A 21,058-nucleotide genomic window follows, 5' to 3' on the forward strand; every position below is an offset into this window, starting at 1 on the left:
TAGCAGCATGAAGCGTACCCGTGCACATATACTCTGTGTGACTGTGTGAGAGCAAAGTCTTGTATCACGCTCATCTCATTGGGTGTGTTCGAAAAGTAAGGCTAAGGAAGCAGACTAGACGAAAGTCGACGAGTGAAGTTGGGGGAGGTGCATATGCAACAGCCGGAAGTCGAACACTGTAGTGGTTTTCAAACAGTAAGACTCAGATCAACATGGCAGTGTCAACATAGCTGCTATTGTTTATAAAAGTGTTTCTTTATAAATGTCCAAATAAACTTTTCTAAACCCCCATATTACGCACTCAGAAACTGAAAAAATAACGTGTGTACAATTAATTGGTTAGAGAGCGGTCTCAAATCACTTTCCTTTGTATCACAGGGTTCTGCCTGTACCTTTAGAATTTTTTAAAAACTTTTCGAACATACCCAACCTTTACAATTTTGGCAAAGTTGGTTCCTGTTTCAGTCACGTCTATGGTTACGTTCGTGTAGGTCAACCAAAAACCCACTAATGATTGGTTGACAAATAGTGCCTCCCACTAGCCAGGCGTTGGCTGCATGGTGCAGTTGGTGAGAAGCAACTGCAGCAACTTGAAGGCGACTTCTTAAAAAACTGCATTACCTTTGATCACATAGTTTTTGTAAAAATCATGCAGTTGACATGTAGGCGCAAGTTGGACAATTTTTATCCCCATAATGCAACACACTTTGAAAGGCGGGGATCAACGATGGTCACCGATTAGAAAAAATGGATCAGCTCTCATCTTTCTGAGTCTACCTTTAAATTATCATGCCAATGAGAGTGTTCGAGCAGATCACTTATGTCAAGTTGGTGACCATCGTTGGTCATCACTTTCAAAGTGTCTAGAATTATTGGGATTAAAACTGCAGTTGACTGCCAGTTTCTGCAGTTGCTCTTCACCAACTTCATCCTGCAGCCATGGCCTGCATTGTGGGAGATTCTATTGTCAACAAATCCTTCGTTTTTCTTTTGTTTGACTCATGCTAACGTGATCAAAGACATGACCGAAACAGGAAACAACTTTTCTGCGTTTCGTGTATATAGTGGGGCCCAATCCCAAATGAACCCCTAAACCCTACACACTTGTGAAGATTGGAGAGGATTTAACAGATTTAAGCAATATTGTAATAGCTCCACCTTGTAATAGCGCCCTCTGATAGGCTATGTGGAATTTTCATCATGTTGTTTATACCATTCAAATCCTCTTAGATCCCCACGTGCATGGGGAGTCCATTTGGGATTGGGCCTGATATATACAAATAAATGTGATATCTGAGGCTCTTTCTCCCAGTAATTGATTGTACAATATACATACATATTATTTCAGTTTGTGTGTGATATGGGGCTTGGAGACATAGAAAGAAAACTTTATGAACAATGGCAACACTGCCATGTTGATCTGAGCCTTACTGCTGGAAAACCACATTAGTGTAGCAACTTATAGCTGTCGCAGTTGCACCTCCCCTGACTTTACTCCTCGAATTTCATCAGAATGTCTCATATAGATGAAAACCTCTTTTAAAAAAAGCGTATAATCCCCATTTAATTTTTGCCCCAAAATAAGAGAAAAATAACTAAAACTGAACATAATTCATGATGGTTTTTATTTTATTTTATTTCGTTTTTTTTGGAGTCAAAGATAATGTTTTTTGTATAGTTTTAGTTTTTCAAACAGGTTTGTTAATCATTTTATTTCAGTTTACAAAATATTTTTTTCATGATTAGTTTTAGTTTTCTATAATAACCTTAGTGTGAACGTTGAGGTGAATTCCGCATGGAGTGGAGAAACAACAACATTGACAGCTGACAGTGTAGCTATGACAGCTGTCAGTGTAGCTAGCTAAGGTCATAATCCTCTAGCTTCTGACACCATGTAGATGTGTATAAAGATAAACACACATTGTAACTTAACTTGCCGAAGTCTGGTTTATTCACATACAGCTAGCTAGCATACAGTGGTACCGGCACAGATAGAACAATGAGACAGGTTTTTCACCGGATGTATAGAAGGGAAGCATCCAGTTGGCGTTTCCACTCACAACCTAATATGGCCGTGAGAGGAAGCCCAGTGGCCGGCAGTGGGAGAAGATGTAGCGAGATAGATTTTTGCTGACATTCTGATAATTTTCTCATTGATGTAACATTTGATCTCAATACAGTTTTCTGATCCCAAAACTAGAATCTGTTACGAACAGAGTGGACTAAGTTTAGTAGACTTTACCTTTTTCCAAAGTTTATATATTTTTTAAAGTTGTTTAGAAGGAGTGCAAGGGTGAATTGAGCTATTGCACACGTGCACTTCCCAGAGTAGGTGTTCCATAACGGAAATATGCAAATGCATGCTAGAATGTGCCAATAGGACCTCACTAGCTCATGCTTGGTTCTGCCCCCCTCCTTGCTTGTTCTGCCCACTATGACTCATTTGTTCCCATTGGAAATGACAGACTGTGGTCTATCTTGGGTTAGTAAAAATCATATCAATCTTTGGTAATACTGTAGGTAGATATGTTGTCAATTGCATTTCATATCAGTACATAGTAAGTCTCAAGTAAGTCTCAAGTCTTAGCACTCAAGTCCCAAGTGTATTCCCAAGTCAAGACAGGCAAGTCCGAGTCAAGTCTCAAGTCAAGACCGTCAAGTATCAAGTCAAGTCTCTAGTCCTAAACTTTGAGTTTCGAGTCCTAAACAAGTCATAATGTGCTCTTCACCAAATGTAATACCATTTCATAGTAATAGAGTAATAGTTTCAGAGTAATAGTTAGTATATTACATTTACGCAAATCATGAATGCTTTTAAAAATATCTATATGTTTATTACTTTCCAAATAAACGTTATATTTCATGGAAATACATGGGTAGCCATGAGAAAGACCCCTCCCCCCAATAGTAATCGACTATCGAGGATCAATATGGGGCGCAATCGGGCGATGTAGGCTTGTACACAATCTCCCACCCTTAACACACACACACACACACACACACACACACACACACACACACACACACACACACACACACACATACACTCTCTCTGTGTGTGTGGTTACAGTAGGCTAATGTATGTCAATGGTTTTCGGAATAGCAGTAACAGGCAGGATTTAGGCTACCAACTGAATAGCCAGTTGTAGCTCAATCTTGGGTGCAATGATCACATTCCCGCACTGACTGACTGTGTGGAGGCTCATTGATTTAACGTTACGTTAGCCTACATGCAACACTAGCAAAGTTATAAATTATATAGCTGAGTTACCGATCGTTGTGCAGATTCAAATGTCAAACAAAGTTGGAAATTGTTGCGCCTCCGTCTGTAATTTTCTTCCCGTATGTTTTGCAAGTTGCAATCCGTTTTTTGTTGATACAGCGTCGTCTTTATATCCGAAAATAATAATTTTGGGTATCATCTTTCCAAGGGCTCCATCTGAATTCACCCGCCGACGTTCCTCTGTACTGTCACGCACAACTTTTTCTCAGCTGGCACAATTTGATTGGCTGCTGTCCGAATCAAACTGTAATCCGTTAAATGAAGAGTTGATGCCCTGCAGACTTTTTTTAATAGCATCATTTTTTATATTTGGGCTTGGGGAGGGTATCAAGTCAAGTCGAGTCATAAGGCTGAAGTCCAAGTCAAGTCACGAGTCATTGGTATTAAAGTCAAAGTCGAGTTGCAAGTCATCATATTTGTGACTCGAGTCTGACTTGAGTCCAAGTCATGTGACTTGAGTCCACACCTCTGGTGCATAGTCATTGATCATGCAAGGACAAATTACTCACACAAATTGTGTGATTGTTATGAGCCCTCTTAAGGATTGTATCATTTTCTTTGAAATGCAAGAGAAAGGCCATAATATAATAGCTTCCATACAGAAAAGACACTAACCATCACACATCTAGATGGCCAAGCGGGTGGGTGTAGAGCCAGAAACAGCAGGGGTTCAAACTTTAGATCCCAGTTCCTACATTTGAATGTAATGGATTTTATCAAACAAAACTATGCTACATTTTATCTCTGGGACCCTCAGGATAACAAATCAGAGCAAGATTACTGAATGTAAGTACATTATTTACCTTCAGAGGTGTATGTATGAAACCAAGTGCCATAATAGAAGTTTGTTGTTGTGCACTCTCCTCAAACAATAGCATGGTATTTTTTCACTGTAATAGCTACTGTAAATTGGACACTGAATTTAAGCTTTGTGCATGTATAAGACATGTCTATGTCGTGGAAAGTTTGCTGTTACTTACAACGTTATTCTAGTCACATTAGCGCATGTTAGCAACAACCGTTCCGGTATAGGGACACCGATCCCACAGAGGTTATGAGCCCTTTTTACACACAATAAACCTCTTTAGAATGATATAGCTACCATCCCACAACATAAACGAAAGGGTACAGGATTAGTTATCATAATCTTTGATCACAGTGTTAATGTAAATCCACATTATTAGTTGGCTAACTAGAGTTCTACAAAGAAATAGCACTAGTGATCTTGTAGCCGAATGTGTATGCACTGTACAGGTGATGGCCAAGTGCAGGAACATGGGTTGGTGGCATGTTACTGACCACCCAGGTTTTACCCTGTATGCCTCAACCCATTGTAAATGTATAAAAAAAATGAAATAATTTATTTACATAAGTATTCAGACCCTTTGCTATGAGACTCGAAATTGAGCTCAGGTGTATCCTGTTTCCATTTATCATCTTTGAGACGTTTCTACACCTTGATTGGAGTCCACCTGTGGTACATAAGGTCCCACAGTTGACAGTGCATGTCAGAGCAAAAACCAAGCTATGAGGTCGAAGGAATTGTTCTTAGAGCTCTGAGACAGGATTGGGCCGAGGCACAGATCTGGGGAAGGGTACCAACAAATGTCTGCAGCATTCTTAAAATGATTTTAAATTTTTTTCCCATCATCTTTGAAATGCAAGACAAAGGCCATAATGTATTATTCCAGCCAAGGTGCAATTTAGATTTTGGCCACAAGATGGCAGCAGTGTATGTGCAACGTTTTAGACTGATCCAATGAACCATTGCATTTCTGTTCAAAATGTTGTATCAAGACTGCCCAAATGTGCCTAATTTGTTTATTAATAACTTTTCATGTTCAAAATTGTGCACTCTCCTCAAACAATAGCATGGTAATATTCCACTGTAATAGCTACTGTAAATTGGACAGTGCAGTTAGATTAACAAGAAGTTAAGCTTTCTGCCAATATCAGATATGTCTATGTCCTGGGAAATGTTCTTGTTACTTACAACCTCATGCTAATCACATTAGCACACGTTGACATCACCCTGAGCGGGGTGAACCTCAGTAGGGGAAAAAAGGGAAAACACCATATTTTAAACTGAGTGTGTTACTTGCAAATTACTGTAAGTGAATACTCCGGGTTGCAATCCGGCTTGCAATCCTTATTAAACATACTAACCTCTGATCAAGGAAGTTTCCTGTGGTCTCTTGTATGAACAATGGGCAGAATCCCCTCACAGATGATCTTTTAGGCCTTCCTGTGACATCGGGTGCTGTAGGCGTCCTGGAGGACAGGTAGTTTGCCCCCGGTGATGCGTTGCTCCGACCTCACCTTATTACACTTTTTGCACATTATTACTATAGTACAAGCACAGAAAATGAGGCATATAACAATCCCAACTGGAAGGAGGATTTGGAGGAGCATAGTTCTCCACAGGCCTAATGTATCGTGGAACCATGATGTTTCTGAAGTACCTGCACTATTGGAGGGGGCAAATTAGTGCACCAATGTGTCAAGCCCGTCCATTAATGCTGTTAAGTTATCATGTGGGTCAGGCAGCAGAGTACAGCATGCCCCTCCTGTGAGATTTAGAGCACCACATATTCCGCCTTGCCAAGATATAGTCGAGTGCCATTTGGTGCTGTTGAAACATCATTCGGTAGTTCTGCTGGGCATTTTATAAAGTTTTAAATGTTTGTACAGTGAGGTTAGAAAACTGGCACATAGATTAAGGAATATTATCAATATGTTCAGCTAAGCACACAGTTCCATACCATGGGAAAATGCTGATACCCCACTTCTCTCCGAGGGACATACACCAATGGAAAGATTGGAGGTTGTTAAACTGTGCCATGTCCTCCTCCTCGAGGGACGACCCTTGGCGCTCCTCTGCCGCTTGGTCCACCCTTGCCCTCTTGGTCCCCCCTTCCCCTCAACTGCTGGGCTTGATTGCATTGTGCAGCAAAATGGCCAGGCTTGCCACAGGTGAAGCAACTTCCAAGTTTGGGTTTCCCTCCACTTGCACCACCTCCCACTCCAGCAGGCACCTGCCCTGGAAGACTGTCAACTGGGAAGTTGCTTCAATATATCCACATAATTCTCCTCCTCATGATGCCATCTATTTTGTGAAGTGCACCAGTCCCTCCTGCAGCAAAGCACCCCCACAACATGATGGTGCCACTCCCGTGCTTCACGGTTGAGATGGTGTTCTTCGGCTTGCAAGCCTCCCCTTTTTCCTCCAAACGTAACGATGGTCATTACGGCCAAACAGTTGTATTTTTGTTTCATCAGACCAGAGGACATTTCTCCCAAAAGTACGATCTTTGTCCCCATGTGCAGTTGCAACCGTAGTCTGGCTTTTTTATGGCAGTTTTGGAGCTGTGGCTTCTTCCTTGCTGAGCGGGCTTTCAGGTTAGGTCGATATAGGACTTGTTATACTGTGGATATAGATACTTTTGTACCTGTTTCCTCCAGCATCTTCACAAGGTCCTTTGCTGTTGTTCTGGGATTGACTTGCACTTTTCACACCAAAGTACGTTCATCTCTAGGAGACAGAACGCATCTCCTTCCTGAGCAGTATGACGGCTGCAAGGTCCCATGGTGTTTATACTTGCGTACTATTGTTTGTACAGATGAACGTGGTACCTTCAGGCGTTTGGAAATTGCTCTCAAGGATGAACCAGACTTGTGGTCTACAATTTCTTTCTGAGGACTTGTCTGATTTCTTTTGATTTTTCCATGATGTCAAGCAAAGAGGCACTGAGTTTGAAGGTAGGCCTTGAAATACATCCACAGGTACACCTCCAATTGAGTCAAATTTTGTCAATTAGCCTATCAGAAGCTTCTAAAGCCATGACATAATTTTCTGGCATTTTCCAAGCTGTTTAAAGGCACAGTCAACTTAGTGTATGTAAACTTCTGACCCACTGGAATTGTGAAACAGTGAATTACAATTGAAATAATCTGTCTGTAAACAATTGTTGGAAAAATTACTTGTGTCATGCACAAAGTACATTTCCTAACCGACTTGCCAAAACTATAGTTTGTTAACAAGAAATGTGTGGAGTGGTTGAAAAACGAGTTTTAATGACTCCAACCTAAGTGTATGTAAACTTCCGGCTTCAACTGTATAACTTTGGTGTCAGTATGATATCTTATGGACTGATGGCTTATTTGATGGCAGTATAATATACTGCTCAAAAAAATACAACACAATGTAACTCCAGGTCAATCACACTTCTGTGAAATTAAACTGTCCACTTAGGAAGCAACACTGATTGACAATACATTTCACATGCTGTTGTGCAAATGGAATAGAAAACAGGTGGAAATTATAGGCAATTAGCAAGACACCCCCAATAAAGGAGTGGTTCTGCAGGTGGTGACCACAGACCACTTCTCAGTTCCTATGCTTCCTGGCTGATGTTTTGGTCACTTTTGAATGCTGGCGGTGCTTTCACTCTAGTGGTAGCATGAGATGGAGTCTACAACCCACACAAGTGGCACAGGTAGTGCAGCTCATCCAGGATGGCACATCAATGCAAGCTGTGGCAAGAAGGTTTGCTGTGTCTGTCAGCGTAGTGTCAAGAGCATGGAGGCGCTACCAGGAGACAGGCCAGTACATCAGGAGATGTGGAGGAGGCCGTAGGAGGGCAACAACCCAGCAGCAGGACCGCTACCTCCGCCTTTGTGCAAGGAGGAGCAGGAGGAGCACTGCCAGAGCCCTGCAAAATGACCTCCAGCAGGCCACAAATGTGCATGTGTCTGCTCAAACGGTCAGAAACAGACTCCATGAGGGTTGTATGAGGGCCCGACATCCACAGGTGGTGGTTGTGCTTAAAGCCCAACACCGTGCAGGACATTTGGCATTTGCCAGAGAACACCAAGATTGGCAAATTCGCCACAGGCGCCCTGTGCTCTTCACAGATGAAAGCAGGTTCACACTTAGCACATGTGACAGACGTGACAGAGTCTGGAGACGCCGTGGAGAACGTTCTGCGGCCTGCAACATCCTCCAGCATGACCGGTTTGGCGGTGGGTCAGTCATGGTATGGGGTGGCATTTCTTTGGGGGGCCGCACAGCCCTCCATGTGCTCGCCAGAGGTAGCCTGACTGCCATTAGGTACCGAGATGAGATCCTCAGACCCCTTGTGAGACCATATGCTGGTGCGGTTGGTCCTGGGTTCCTCCTAATGCAAGACAATGCTAGACTTCATGTGGCTGGAGTGTGTCAGCAGTTCCTGCAAGAGGAAGGCATTGATGCTATGGACTGGCCCGCCCGTTCCCCAGACCTGAATCCAATTGAGCACATCTGGGACATCATGTCTCGCTCCATCCACCAACGCCACGTTGCACCACAGACTGTCCAGGAGTTGGTGGATGCTTTAGTCCAGGTCTGGGAGGAGATCCCTCAGGAGACCATCCGCCACCTCATCAGGAGCATGCCCAGGCATTGTCGGGAGGTCATACAGGCACGTGGAGGCCACACACACTACTGAGCCTCATTTTGACTTGTTTTAAGGACATTACATCAAAGTTGGATCAGCCTGTAGTGTGGTTTTCCACTTTAATTTTGAGTGTGACTCCAAATCCAGACCTCCATGGGTTGATAAATTGGATTTCCATTGATTATTTTTGTGTGATTTTGTTGTCAGCACATTCAACTATGTAAAGAAAAAAGTATTTAATAAGATTATTTCATTCCTTCAGATCTAGATGTGTTATTTTAGTGTTCCCTTTATTTTTTTGAGCAGTGTATATTGGCATTGTTCATTTTATTTTGCAAATGGACAGTGTACGTTTCCAACACATTTAAATAGGGATTTGCCATCACCAAATGGACTGGCTGAAGTCAACACCAACAAGCGAGATAGAGGAACCACTATCACTGCTAGGCCATCCCGAGTTCAACGAACCAGACAATTGGGCAATTCAGCAATATATTAGAGCATGTCCAATTCGTGATTGGTAAATGCCCATTCTAATACATTGCAAATGGACAGTGTATATTTGTACATTTCCAATGTATTTAATGAGCGATTTACCATCACCAAATGGTCAGGCTTAAATCAACACCAACGAGCGAGGGAGAGGAACCACTATCACTGCTAGGCCATCTCGAGTTCAACAAGCCAGACAATTGGGCATTTCAGCAATATATAACAGCATGTCCAATTTGTGATGGTAAATGCCCATTGTAATGTGTTGCTAATGGACAGTGTCCAATACACATAATACATTGCCAGTCTTAACATGTTATACTGCAGTTGAACAGTGTCCATTGCTAATATATAGCTATTGGAAAGTGTCCATTACACATATGCTATATTGATAAGTACTTCCCATTACAAAATGGACATGCTGAATCAACACCAACGAGAATTTCTGACTTCCTATGACTTCCTATGATCAAACTTGACAAATATACCTTCTAGGTTGATTAAGGGCTTAACATAGTGATATATCTCATTTGGCCAGTATATAGGGCATCTCGATATTATATATGCCATTTGCACAAGGTTCACTGAAAGCCAACTTCCTATGATAATATATGGCAAATGGACATAAACTCCTGAATTAGTACTTCCAATACTTATGTATGCCATTTCAACATTTCCTGTGCCATTTGGACATGGTTCACTGACTTTTGGGTTCGGAAGCCAACTTCCTATTGGGCATATATGGCAAATGGACATAACATCCTGAATTAGTACTTTCAAAACGTATATATGTCACTTGGGGGCGGCAGGTAGCCTAGTGGTTAGAATGTTTGGCAAGTAATCGAAAAGGTTGCTGGATTGAATCCCCGAGCTGACAAGGTAAAAATATGTTGTTCTGCCCCTGAACAAGGCAGTTAATCCACTGTCCCCCGGTAGGCTGTCATTGTAAAGAAGAATTTGTTCTTAACTGACTTGCATAGTTAACCTCTCTAGGGCAGGTGGCACCAAATCGTCCCACCTATGTAACAGCCAGTTGAATCCTGTGGCGCGATTTTCAAATACCTTAGAAATGCTATTACTTCAATTTCTCAAACATATGACTATTTTACAGCTATTTAAAGACAAGACTCTCGTTAATCTAACCACACTGTCTGATTTCAAAAAGGCTTTACAACGAAAGCAAAACATTAGGTTATGTCAGCAGAGTACCCAGCCAGAAATAATCAGACACCCATTTTTCAAGCTAGCATATAATGTCACAAAAACCCAGAAGACAGCTAAATGCAGCACTAACCTTTGATGATCTTCATCAGATGACACACCTAGGACATTATGTTATACAATACATGCATGTTTTGTTCAATCAAGTTCATATTTATATCAAAAACCAGCTTTTTACATTAGCATGTGATGTTCAGAACTAGCATACCCCCCGCAAACTTCCGGGGAATTTACTAACAATTTACTAAATTACTCACGATAAACGTTCACAAAAAGCATATCAATTATTTTAAGAATTATAGATACAGAACTCCTCTATGCACTCGATATGTCCGATTTTAAAATAGCTTTTTGGTGAAAGCACATTTTGCAATATTCTAAGTACATAGCCCAGCCATCACGGGCTAGCTATTTAGACACCCAGCAAGTTTAGCCTTCACCAAAATCAGATTTACTATAACAAAAATGTTATTACCTTTCCTGTTCTTCGTCAGAATGCACTCCCAGGACTTCTACTTCAATAACAAATGTTGGTTTGGTCCCAAATAATCCATCGTTATATCCAAACAGCGGCGTTTTGTTCGTGCGTTCACGACACTATCCGAAATGGTAAATAAGGGTCACGAGCATGGCGCATTTCGTGACAAAAAAATTGTAAATATTCCATTACCGTACTTCGAAGCATGTCAACCGCTGTTTAAAATCAATTTTTATGCAATTTATCTCGTAAAAAAGCGATAATATTCCGACCGGGAATATGCGTTTAGCTAAATAGAGGAAAAAAAAGAAAGACGGGGGCGACCAGTGCACGCGCCTAATGCCCATTGTCTACTGATCGGCCACTTGACAAAGGCGATAATGTGTTTCAGCCTGGGGCTGGAATGACAACATTCAGCTTTTTCCCGGGCTCTGAGAGCCTATGGGAGCCGTGGGAAGTGTCACGTTACCGCAGAGATCCTTTGTTTTGGAAAGAGATGTCAAAGAAAGCCAATAAATGGTCAGACAGGCCACTTCCTGTAAAGGAATCTCTCAGGTTTTTGCCTGCCATATGAGTTCTGTTATACTCACAGACACCATTCAAACAGTTTTAGAAACTTTAGGGTGTTTTCTATCCATACCTAATAAGTATATGCATATTCTAGTTACTGGGTAGGAGTAGTAACCAGATTAAATCGGGTACATTTTTTATCCGGCCGTGTAAATACTGCCCCCTAGCCCTAACAGGTTAAATAAAAATTGACATTTATTATGTCATTTGGACATGGTTCACTGACTTTTGGGTTCGGAGGCCAACTTCCTATGATCATATATGGAAAATGGACAAAACATAGGCCTTATGGACGAACTAGCATACAATCTATGTACATACAGTTCCTACATATGTATAATTGACAAAACATTTTTTTTTCGAAAACGCAGTCTTTACGAGGTTTAAAAATGTTGAAAAAAAATCTGATTTTGAAGATTTCACCCTTGAGACCTGACTTTCTGACCATTTCCCATATAGAATCCTGCGGTGAAGCGCGCTCGCCCCCTTTGGGATTTTTGGTTTATTGCACCTGACATTTGCCATGTTCCACTTGCAACATGTTTTGGACCAATTGCCACCCAATTGAGTGGTATTTGCTATTGTGTGTATGTTTCGCCCAATGCCAATAAGTAGCCATTCATTTTTGTCCATTTCATGGGGGTCCTCCCTTATAATTGAACTTCACCAAGCCAGAGGCCCTCGCAAGGCATCACCTGCGCTCTAGTCCCTCGTTCTACACATTAACCTCACCAGTCCTACTATAATAGGAGCAGACAGGTACTGGGTTGCAATACCACAGATCTGGACTTTTGGTTGCCCGCAACTGGCTACTTAACAATTATGTCCAAGGATACCTCACTTAAGAACACTCTTATCAACTCAACTCAGTCCTGCTAGTTACCTCAGCTGTGGCTGTCTTAAGAAGACCTCGCTCTAGGCGTACCCGCAACAGGGGCTTTTGATATTTTCATCTCTTATTGATAGAATAGATTGTCCAAGCTCACCTCTCTCAGTACTATGTTCCCTGCCAGATGGCACCGACAGAGAGGGCCGCCTCTCTTCTAGTCCTTAGGAAACTTTGCAGTATTATGTTTTTTTAATGTATTATTTCTTACATTGTTAGCCCAGAAAATCTTAACCGTTATGAACTCATTACCCAACATTGGGAGAATTAGGGCAAGATGCCCGGACACAACACGGACATATGAGCCTGTCTGCTCCGCCTGCCCAACCACTTAAGACAATGAGAAAGGGAACTTTAGAGGGTGAGAAAGAGGTTGGGGTCCAATTTAATTTATAATTCCAAATTAGATTCCGGAAATCAAGCAGGAAGTGGAGAATTTACTTGGAATGCAATTGAAATTGCAGCAATTTTCAGAAAACGTAATTGCAATTGAATTGGAATTGAGGCTGTCTGAAATGGAATTGAATTGAAGAAGAAAATCATCCTTGGAATGGAATTGGAATTTGTGGAATTGATCCCAACCCTTGTTATGACTGTACAACACAACAACACAGAGAAGGAGCTTGGCTGCCATTAAATCTACAGGTGATAAAAAATGTATTGTATGCCAGAAATTAGTCTAATTCTTTAACATTGATAGAATTTTTTGACTGAAAAATGTATGTATGTGTGTTGATATTATTAAATACCTTATGACCTTACAAATAGCCAGATGTGCGTTCAGAATTAAATACTGTACACTGTAATATTATTCTGCTTATGTAATTGTAGGCATTTATTAGTTCTTAAACTTGTTCTTACAGTGATGAAATCATGAACAGAATTTGGAAAAGCCTGAATTTAGAAACAAATGAAAGTCCAATAGGAGAGAGAGAGACAGCGAGAGCCAGCCAGCCAATGTGCACCAATATCCATGTGTCTGGCGTTAATGATCAACAGTAGCCCTATTCACTCAGTATTTACAAAGCTTCTCAGAGTAGGAGTACTGAGCAAGAATTGAGCAAGGGTTGGTTTTCCCTCTTATATCATAGCGAATAAGCTTACTAAGGAAACGCTGAAAATGATGATGAAGAGGACGGCTACTGGCTGGCTGGTCTTGCTGGTCTTGCTGGGCTACATGTGTCTGGCTCAAGAAGCGGAGGTCTTGGGTTCTGTGGTGAACATCTACACTGAACTGAAGGAGCTTAGGTCTTTGGTGGGAGAGCTGAGTACTAAGCTCCATACAGCAGAAGCAGACCTGAAAGAGCAGAGAGCTATGGTGGATAAACTGAATAAAGAGAGAGAAGGTACAGTAAATTGTAAATATCAATTAATGAGTATTTATAAGCAGACATTTCTAAAGCATTCATAAACATGTATTCAATGAAATCAATCCAATTTATTTCTAAAGCTCTTTTTACATCAGCAGATGTCATCAAAGTGCAATACAGAAACCCAGCCTAACACCCCTAGAAAGGCAGGAATTTAGGAAGAAACCTAGAGGCTCTGAGGAGAGGCCAGTCCTCTTCTGGCTGTGCCGGGTGGAGATTATAAGAGTACATGGCCATTTAAGGCCAGATTGTTCTTCAAGATGTTCAAATGTTCATAGATGACCAGCAGGGTCAAATAATAATCAGTGGTTGTAGAGGGTGCAACAGGTCAGTACCTCAGGAGTAAATGTCAGTTGGCTTTTCATAGCCGAGCATTCAGATGTCGAGACAGCGGGTGCGGTAGAGAGAGCGAGAGAGTTGAAAACAGCAAGTCCAGGACAAGGTATCACATCCGGTTAAAAGGTCAGGGTTCCCTAGCCGCAGGCAGAACAGTTGAAACTGGAGCAGCAGCACGACCAAGTGGACTGGGGACAGCCAGGAGTCATCAGGCCATGTAGTCCGGAGGCATGATCCTAGGGCTCAGGTCCTCAGGATTAGCTTATTATCATGAAAATGCATATAAAGTGTTACCCAATACTTTACAGGTCAATGTATATAAATGTATATAAGTGTATATAAAGTATTACCCAATGCTTTACAGGTCAATAATGCTCACAAATAAGAAAGTCCTCTTCTTGCTCCTCCCCTTACTCCTTTTTTCCTACCAATGCGCAAGTTTATTTTGCATCGGGTGGGCGGAGTTTGCTCATTTTAGGCCATTCCATTAGCCCTAAAGTGAAATCTCCCCCCACCTGGGGCACCAGGCCATGCAAAACGAACTCGCCCGTTGTTAGGGATGATGATGTTCTCATTTCTGTGTTGTTGTTGATTGATGCTGTTGTTGGTGTTGCTACTATCTTTGCATGCAGAGCAACCCAAGGTAGCCTTCTCAGCAGCCTTGCTGTCATCTGAAAGTAAACACCATGGGCCCATCGACGCAGAGACTAACCTCATTTTCGGAAAAGTCCTCACCAACATTGGCAGTGCATACAACCCAATCACAGGTCTCACACTGAACATACTGTATCTATATCATTATTTATAGCAGGGATGGTCGAAAAGGGCCAGTGAGGTGCAGGATCTTTCCCCAGCCATTCATGACACATCTCATTCAACTAATCAACTATTTTCAATAAATACTTTTGATTAGTTGAATCAGGTGTGTTACTGCTTGGCTAGAACAAAAGCCTGCACCATTAGCGTTCCTTTGTGCATATGACTGGTCCACCTGATTTAAGCCTCTAGTAGCAATGGCTAAATGCCACCACTATTTATCGACTCCTTCTATGCCTCAGGTGTCTTCACAGCGCCAGTGAGAGGGGTCTACTACTTCAGATTTTCTGGAAATGGCTTTGCAGGCCATGACATGGGTCTGAGCATATTCAAGGATGGCCAAAGGATGATGTCTGTGTACGAATACCAATCCAGTGGAGAACAGAATGACCATGCGTCCAATGGAGTCACACTGCAGTTGGAGAAGGGAGAAGTGGTCTACATGCGTCTCTGGATCAACACATGGGTCTTCATCGATGGGCGATATGATTACTGCTCCTTCAGTGGGTTCCTGCTCTTTCCTATGTGAAGCAGACAGCACAATGTCACAATGTGAGTGAAGACATTCTCTGGTACTCTGGTTAGAGTACCAGAGAATCATCTTTTCACCAATGGTCATATCATCCTAGTACAATGTCAATTCTAAAAACACATCAAGCACAGGAGTATAAGCAGAGTTTACAGCATGAACAGGACTATAGGTTGATGTTTAAAATGCTAAACAGGTGTTAAAGATTGCAACATGTTTAGATAACTGGCTAGACTAACTTACCAATACAAAAATGTGCTAATTGAGTGACTTTCAGTGACTGACAAAACAAGAGATAAACTGCTGATGCACAATCAAATTTCGAACTTGCACCTTCTGTATTTTACTATTCTAACTTTCAACAGTAATTTGAAACCCTGACTGAGTAAAAAAAAAATAACACAATAATTAAAATAATAATAATAACATTTATTATTATTATTATTTCTTTTTGTCGGGGGCCCCCTAGCGGCTGCTTATGTCGCTTACGCCTGGAGAATGTATAATGTAATAAAAATAAGTCCGAATTTTATCAACAATAAAAACATATCAATCCGTATTTGCACTCTCCACTCGCTTCATCTCATAGGTATGACCCGTTGGTGTCCAGGTTTACAGTGACTTTGCCCCCATCCATGCCCTCAACCTCTACTGAAATGTTTCCTCTCAAGTGTGCCTGCCCTAGAAGGTAGTTGGCATGCAGCCCCAGCTCCATGCACAGATGCACATCGACCACTGGACACTGAGGGCTACAAGGGCCTCATTGCTCACATTCAGCTCACTACGGAGAGCGCCACTGGCCCCCTCACGTTGTCCGTCCCGTGCCCCACCACGCTCAGCACCGCTGGGGAAGGCCTCCAGGGGGTGATGGTGAGGCCTGGAGGGGCAGAGGGAGGAAGGTGAGAGCCATGCCAGGGGGAGGAAAGGGAGGAGGGGGAAGAGATTATCCTTTGTGTCTTTTTCAATGTTTGTTGGGTTCTCTCCCCATCCAACTTGGCAGAGCTTGAGAGGATCTGCAGAGAAGAATGGGAGAAACTCCCCAAATATAGGTGTGCCAAGCTTGTAGCGTCATACCAAATAAGACTCAAGGCTGTAATCGCTGCTTTCATGACGTGACTATCATTCATGTGATGACTGCTATTCATCGAATAATTACCTACTACGTTTAATTATTACTCTATTGAATGAATCATGTAACAAGTAACTCAACAGGAATTTGGGGCACCACGGGAAAAGTTTCCAGAATGAACTCAAGAATATATTGATATCATACCAGTCATCAATCAATCATTTCCTCATATCAGTCTCATTCTGAACATTGTTGACTTCATAAATCTGTACGAACCCTAACCTAAGTGTTGATTCAGCAATATACAAACTGACGAGCCAAAGGGAGAGTTTCTGCAAGGTATTTACGACCGGTCGTTAAGTCATAACACAGGCACAACCCCCCCCCCTCCTCTCATGTGGGAGAGAGGGGGGGGGGGGCTGCTTATCTGTCGGCCATGGCCCGAGCTGATCTGGTGCCTTTGATTCTCACCAAAGAGAGAGAGTCATGACACTGCCAAAGGTGCTTCAACAATGTACTGAGTAAAGGGTCTGAATACTTATGTAAATTTTTTGCTCTGTTTTTGCTTTGTCATTATAAGGTATTGTGTCTAGATTGATGAGTTTTTTATATTTTAAATCCATTTTAGAATAAGGCTGTAACATAACAAAATGTGGAAAAAGTCAAAGGGTCTGAATACTTTCCGAATGCACACCCCTTGCACAGTTTTCACATTTTGCTGCCTTAAAATTTCATCTAAAAAGGGATTCAATTATATTTTATTTCCTACTTATCTACACAACCTGCTCCATCCTTTCAAAGTGAAATAAACATTATAGAAATGTTCTAAATGATAAAAAAAATTATAAATGAAGATGTCTTGATTGCGTATATATCTTTACACCACAGAGCTAATACTTGATGAAAGCCCCTTTGGTAGCACAACAGTTTCTCGTGTGTTTCAATAGTGGTCCACCACCCAAAGGACATCCAGCCAACTTGACACACCTGTGAAAGCATTGGAGTCAACACCTTGTAGAGTCCATTCCTCAATGAATTTAGGCTTTTCTGGTGTTTTGTACACTAAGTGCATGTTGCACTAAGAGTTGTGCAGAGTTGGTAAAATCTTACTTAAAATTATTCACAGCTGTAATTGAAGCCAAATGTGCTCCTACCAAGTATTGAAACTTAGCCGGGCTGGACATGCCGAGAGATGAGTTCGGATTGGTCTGCCATGTAGCACACTTCTGTCTGTAACATGAGCTGGTCAGTAAGTGTAGGTACTCCTTTCTAACGCAGGATTTTTGAAAGATATCACGTAATAGAACTGCAAAAGTGTTGCTCTCCACTTTCTGGAGGACCGAGTTTTGAAATCAGTGGAATTACTGGTGGAATATTAGTATGATAGCTAAGGAGATGGAGAAAATGCTGGTGTTTGATTGCAAATATGCAGAGGGAGTGGAAAAGAGAACACACAGAAGGTTGTTGTATAAAACACCTGTCTCCGGATTACATCAACTTTAAACTAAAGGCAACCATGGCATCCGTGACAGAGAGGGAGAAGCGTCCATCCATGTATGCGGGTAAAATAGTCTAGCTTGCTACATTTTCAGATATTATACGTTTCTAATTTTGTCAGAAAGTCATTTTCATTCCAAGTTAAAGTGTACTGTTAGCTAGCTAGCTAGCTAATGTTAGCTGGCTGGCTCGCTAGCTAAAATTATGTGTGTGATCTGTGTAGTAATTTTATTCATATTTCAGAGCCATTTGCGTTCCAAGTTATAGCCTAATGTTGGCTAGTGTCATGTCTTTGGCATCATTAAAATGAAGACTTACGTTATCAAATCAATTCTCTGTAATTATTATTACGTGATTATTCTAATCATGTAAATGTAATTAACTAGGAAGTCGGGGCACCAAAGAAAATTTTCAGATTACAAAGTTATAATTTTCCTAATTTAGCTTTCAGATATTTTAATATCTGATCAATTAGTCTTCCAATTAATGAATTATTATTTACCTCACGTTAGTCTCATTCCAAACGTCGTAAATTGTTGGTTATCTGCACGAACCCAGTCTTCCATACATCAATTGTCTCAATCATTTATTTATTAACTAACTAAATAATCACAGAAATGTACATACAAACAAACAAAGTAGATATTGTTACAAGGAAATGATAGGGGATGTGCCCTAGTGGGCTAAACCGGAATGGCGGCTTGGTAGACAAAGGGACTGACAAGGGCGTGAAAGAAAAAAAGACACTACACCGTTGATAATTATAACAATTGAAATGCTAATCCTTTGCACATGAATGCTCACTCATTCGGAAATAATTGCAATCAATATATATATATTTACGCTCAGTGTGTCGTGATCTCTGTTGGAATTGTCCTTCTTTCTGTTGGAAGTTCATCAGCCTGTCTTTCGTGGTTAGGATGGGTACTTCAGAGTCCCATTCAGAAATATTCTTATAGAATAGATGTTTCGGCGGTTGTCGGTCCTCGCATTCACGGATACATAATTTCTAGCTGCAGACAAGTGATTAGTATCAAAGAGTAGCTCTTATTCTGTTGGATCGATAGTCTCAGAGTTTAACCACGTGGTGTGGCAAAAAGTTTCAGCAATCTACTCAAACCTTAGCTCCCTCTGTGATGAGGTACTAGTCTCTACTCAAACCTTAGCCCTCTCGTGGTAATCGAGGTAAGCTGGTCTGAAGGGAATTCCTCCAGGTGGGGCTTATATTCGTAACAGTAGAAAGGGGCTGTCCCATGACGCCAGATCAATGTCTGTGCTCATGGGGCGGGCCAATGATTTAGTTAAACTTTAAAGGGAATTGAATTCTCTTTCATTAAACAGTTTAAAATCACCTTACATAATTTCACAAATAGTTTCATCTTTCCTCATTCATTTTATACAACAATTAGACGCAAGCCTCACAACGGAGACTCTTGTATAAACAGAGTTATTGTAATCGGCCTGTGTGTCGCTGGTGTGGAGGAGTCAGGCGCAGGACAGCAGAAATGAGTAAGGAATGTAATTTACTCAAGGAATCAATAAATACAACACAATAAACTAGCCCACAATAACGGACCGTATACATACAAACAATCACTCACAAAAAAAACATGGGGGAACAGAGGGTTAAATAATGAACAAGTAATTGGGGGATTGAAACCAGGTGTGTAAAACAAAGACAAAACAAATGGAAAATGAAAAGTGGATCGGCGATGGCTAGAAGGCCGGTGACGTCGACCGCCGAACGCCACCCGAACAAGGAGAGGGACCGACTTCGGCGGAAGTCGTGACAGTTATGGTAACGTGGCTGTATTGTCTCTCATGAGTTTCATAAAATTTTACAAAACGGACCAGTTCGTAGCTGGATTCTTCCCCGACCGTGTACACATTCTCCAAAACATGGACATTGTTCAGTTCTCAAGTTCTGTGATGTGGAAGAGGTTCCTTTGTTCTCCCGCGAAACTCACTTTATACTCTGGCCATGAAGAGAGAAACTCCTCTAGTAATTTATGACCTGCCTAACAGAGCCTGGGTGTAAGGGGAAGAGAGAGAGGTGGTAAGAGAGAGAGAGAGGGGGGGGATGGTGCTCGCTATACCCAAAGAGGGCCACGTCATGACACTAGCTAACACTGATCCTGGTTGGTTAGCTACCTGCAGATTCATGCAGGGTTGTAACATTATGAGTTGGGATTATGGTTCATTGTTTAGCTAGCTATCTACATGTCTAAACAAAAGACTCCACTATGCAAGTAACCATTTCACAACACCTTCTGTATCCTGTGCATGTGACAAATAAACTTAGATTTTATTTGATATAGTATGTGTTTACCAGAGACGGTAATGTGAAGAACATGACCTGCACCAAAATCAAATCAGGATATAATGTTAGGCCAACGACAAAGTGTCCAAATTCTAACATTATCCGGTAGAATGCCCTGCTTTTATTTCGTCACACTCACAACCGTCAGCTACTTTCTGTAATTTGCTTGCCATTAACTTGTAAATAATGATCTTGTTGTGAGTTTATTTTCCTGTAATAATGAAGACAGTTGAGCTAAAGTGAAGTGGTTCTTCCTGTAAAAGTTGCATCATACTGCAGCACACCATGCGGGCTGCTTCAGAATTCTATGGCACGTAATTTAATTGTCAGCCATTGTTGCCATTAATGCTAATTAGTGCTATTTTGACAACCAAAGGGAATCTTTGAGAAGCATTTGATAGTCTTCAATATCAAGCAAAGAGGCACTGCGTTAGAAGGTAGGCCTTGAAATACATCCACAGGTACACCTCCAATTGACTCAAATTATGTCAATTAGCCTATCAGAAGCTTCCAAAGCCAAGACATCATTTTCTGGAATTTTTTTTGTAAACTTCTGACCCACTGGAATTGTGATACAGTGAATTATAAGTGAAATAATTTGTCTGTAAACAATTGTTGGAAAAATGACTTGTGTCATGCACAAAGTAGATGTCCTAACCGACTTGCCAAAACTATACTTGGTTAACAAGAAATTTGTGGAGTGGTTGAAAAACAAGTTTTAGCGACTCCAACCTTAGTGTATGTAATCTTATGACT

General features: G+C 41.4%; 1 protein-coding gene across 1 annotated transcript; it reads left to right on the forward strand.

The window, feature by feature from the left end:
• The first annotated feature begins 13,379 nt into the window (after nucleotides 1-13,379).
• LOC115198492 (complement C1q-like protein 2) lies at nucleotides 13,380-15,975 on the forward strand. Its single transcript, XM_029760466.1, has 3 exons — nucleotides 13,380-13,711; nucleotides 14,704-14,838; nucleotides 15,130-15,975. Exons 1-3 carry the CDS (start codon nucleotides 13,486-13,488, stop codon nucleotides 15,414-15,416), a joined length of 648 nt encoding a protein of 215 aa, XP_029616326.1. The 5' UTR covers nucleotides 13,380-13,485; the 3' UTR covers nucleotides 15,417-15,975.
• Nucleotides 15,976-21,058: the final 5,083 nt, after the last annotated feature.

The sequence above is a fragment of the Salmo trutta genome, chromosome 8 (assembly GCF_901001165.1).
Source record: "Salmo trutta chromosome 8, fSalTru1.1, whole genome shotgun sequence".
Classification (NCBI taxonomy): Eukaryota; Metazoa; Chordata; class Actinopteri; order Salmoniformes; family Salmonidae; genus Salmo; species Salmo trutta.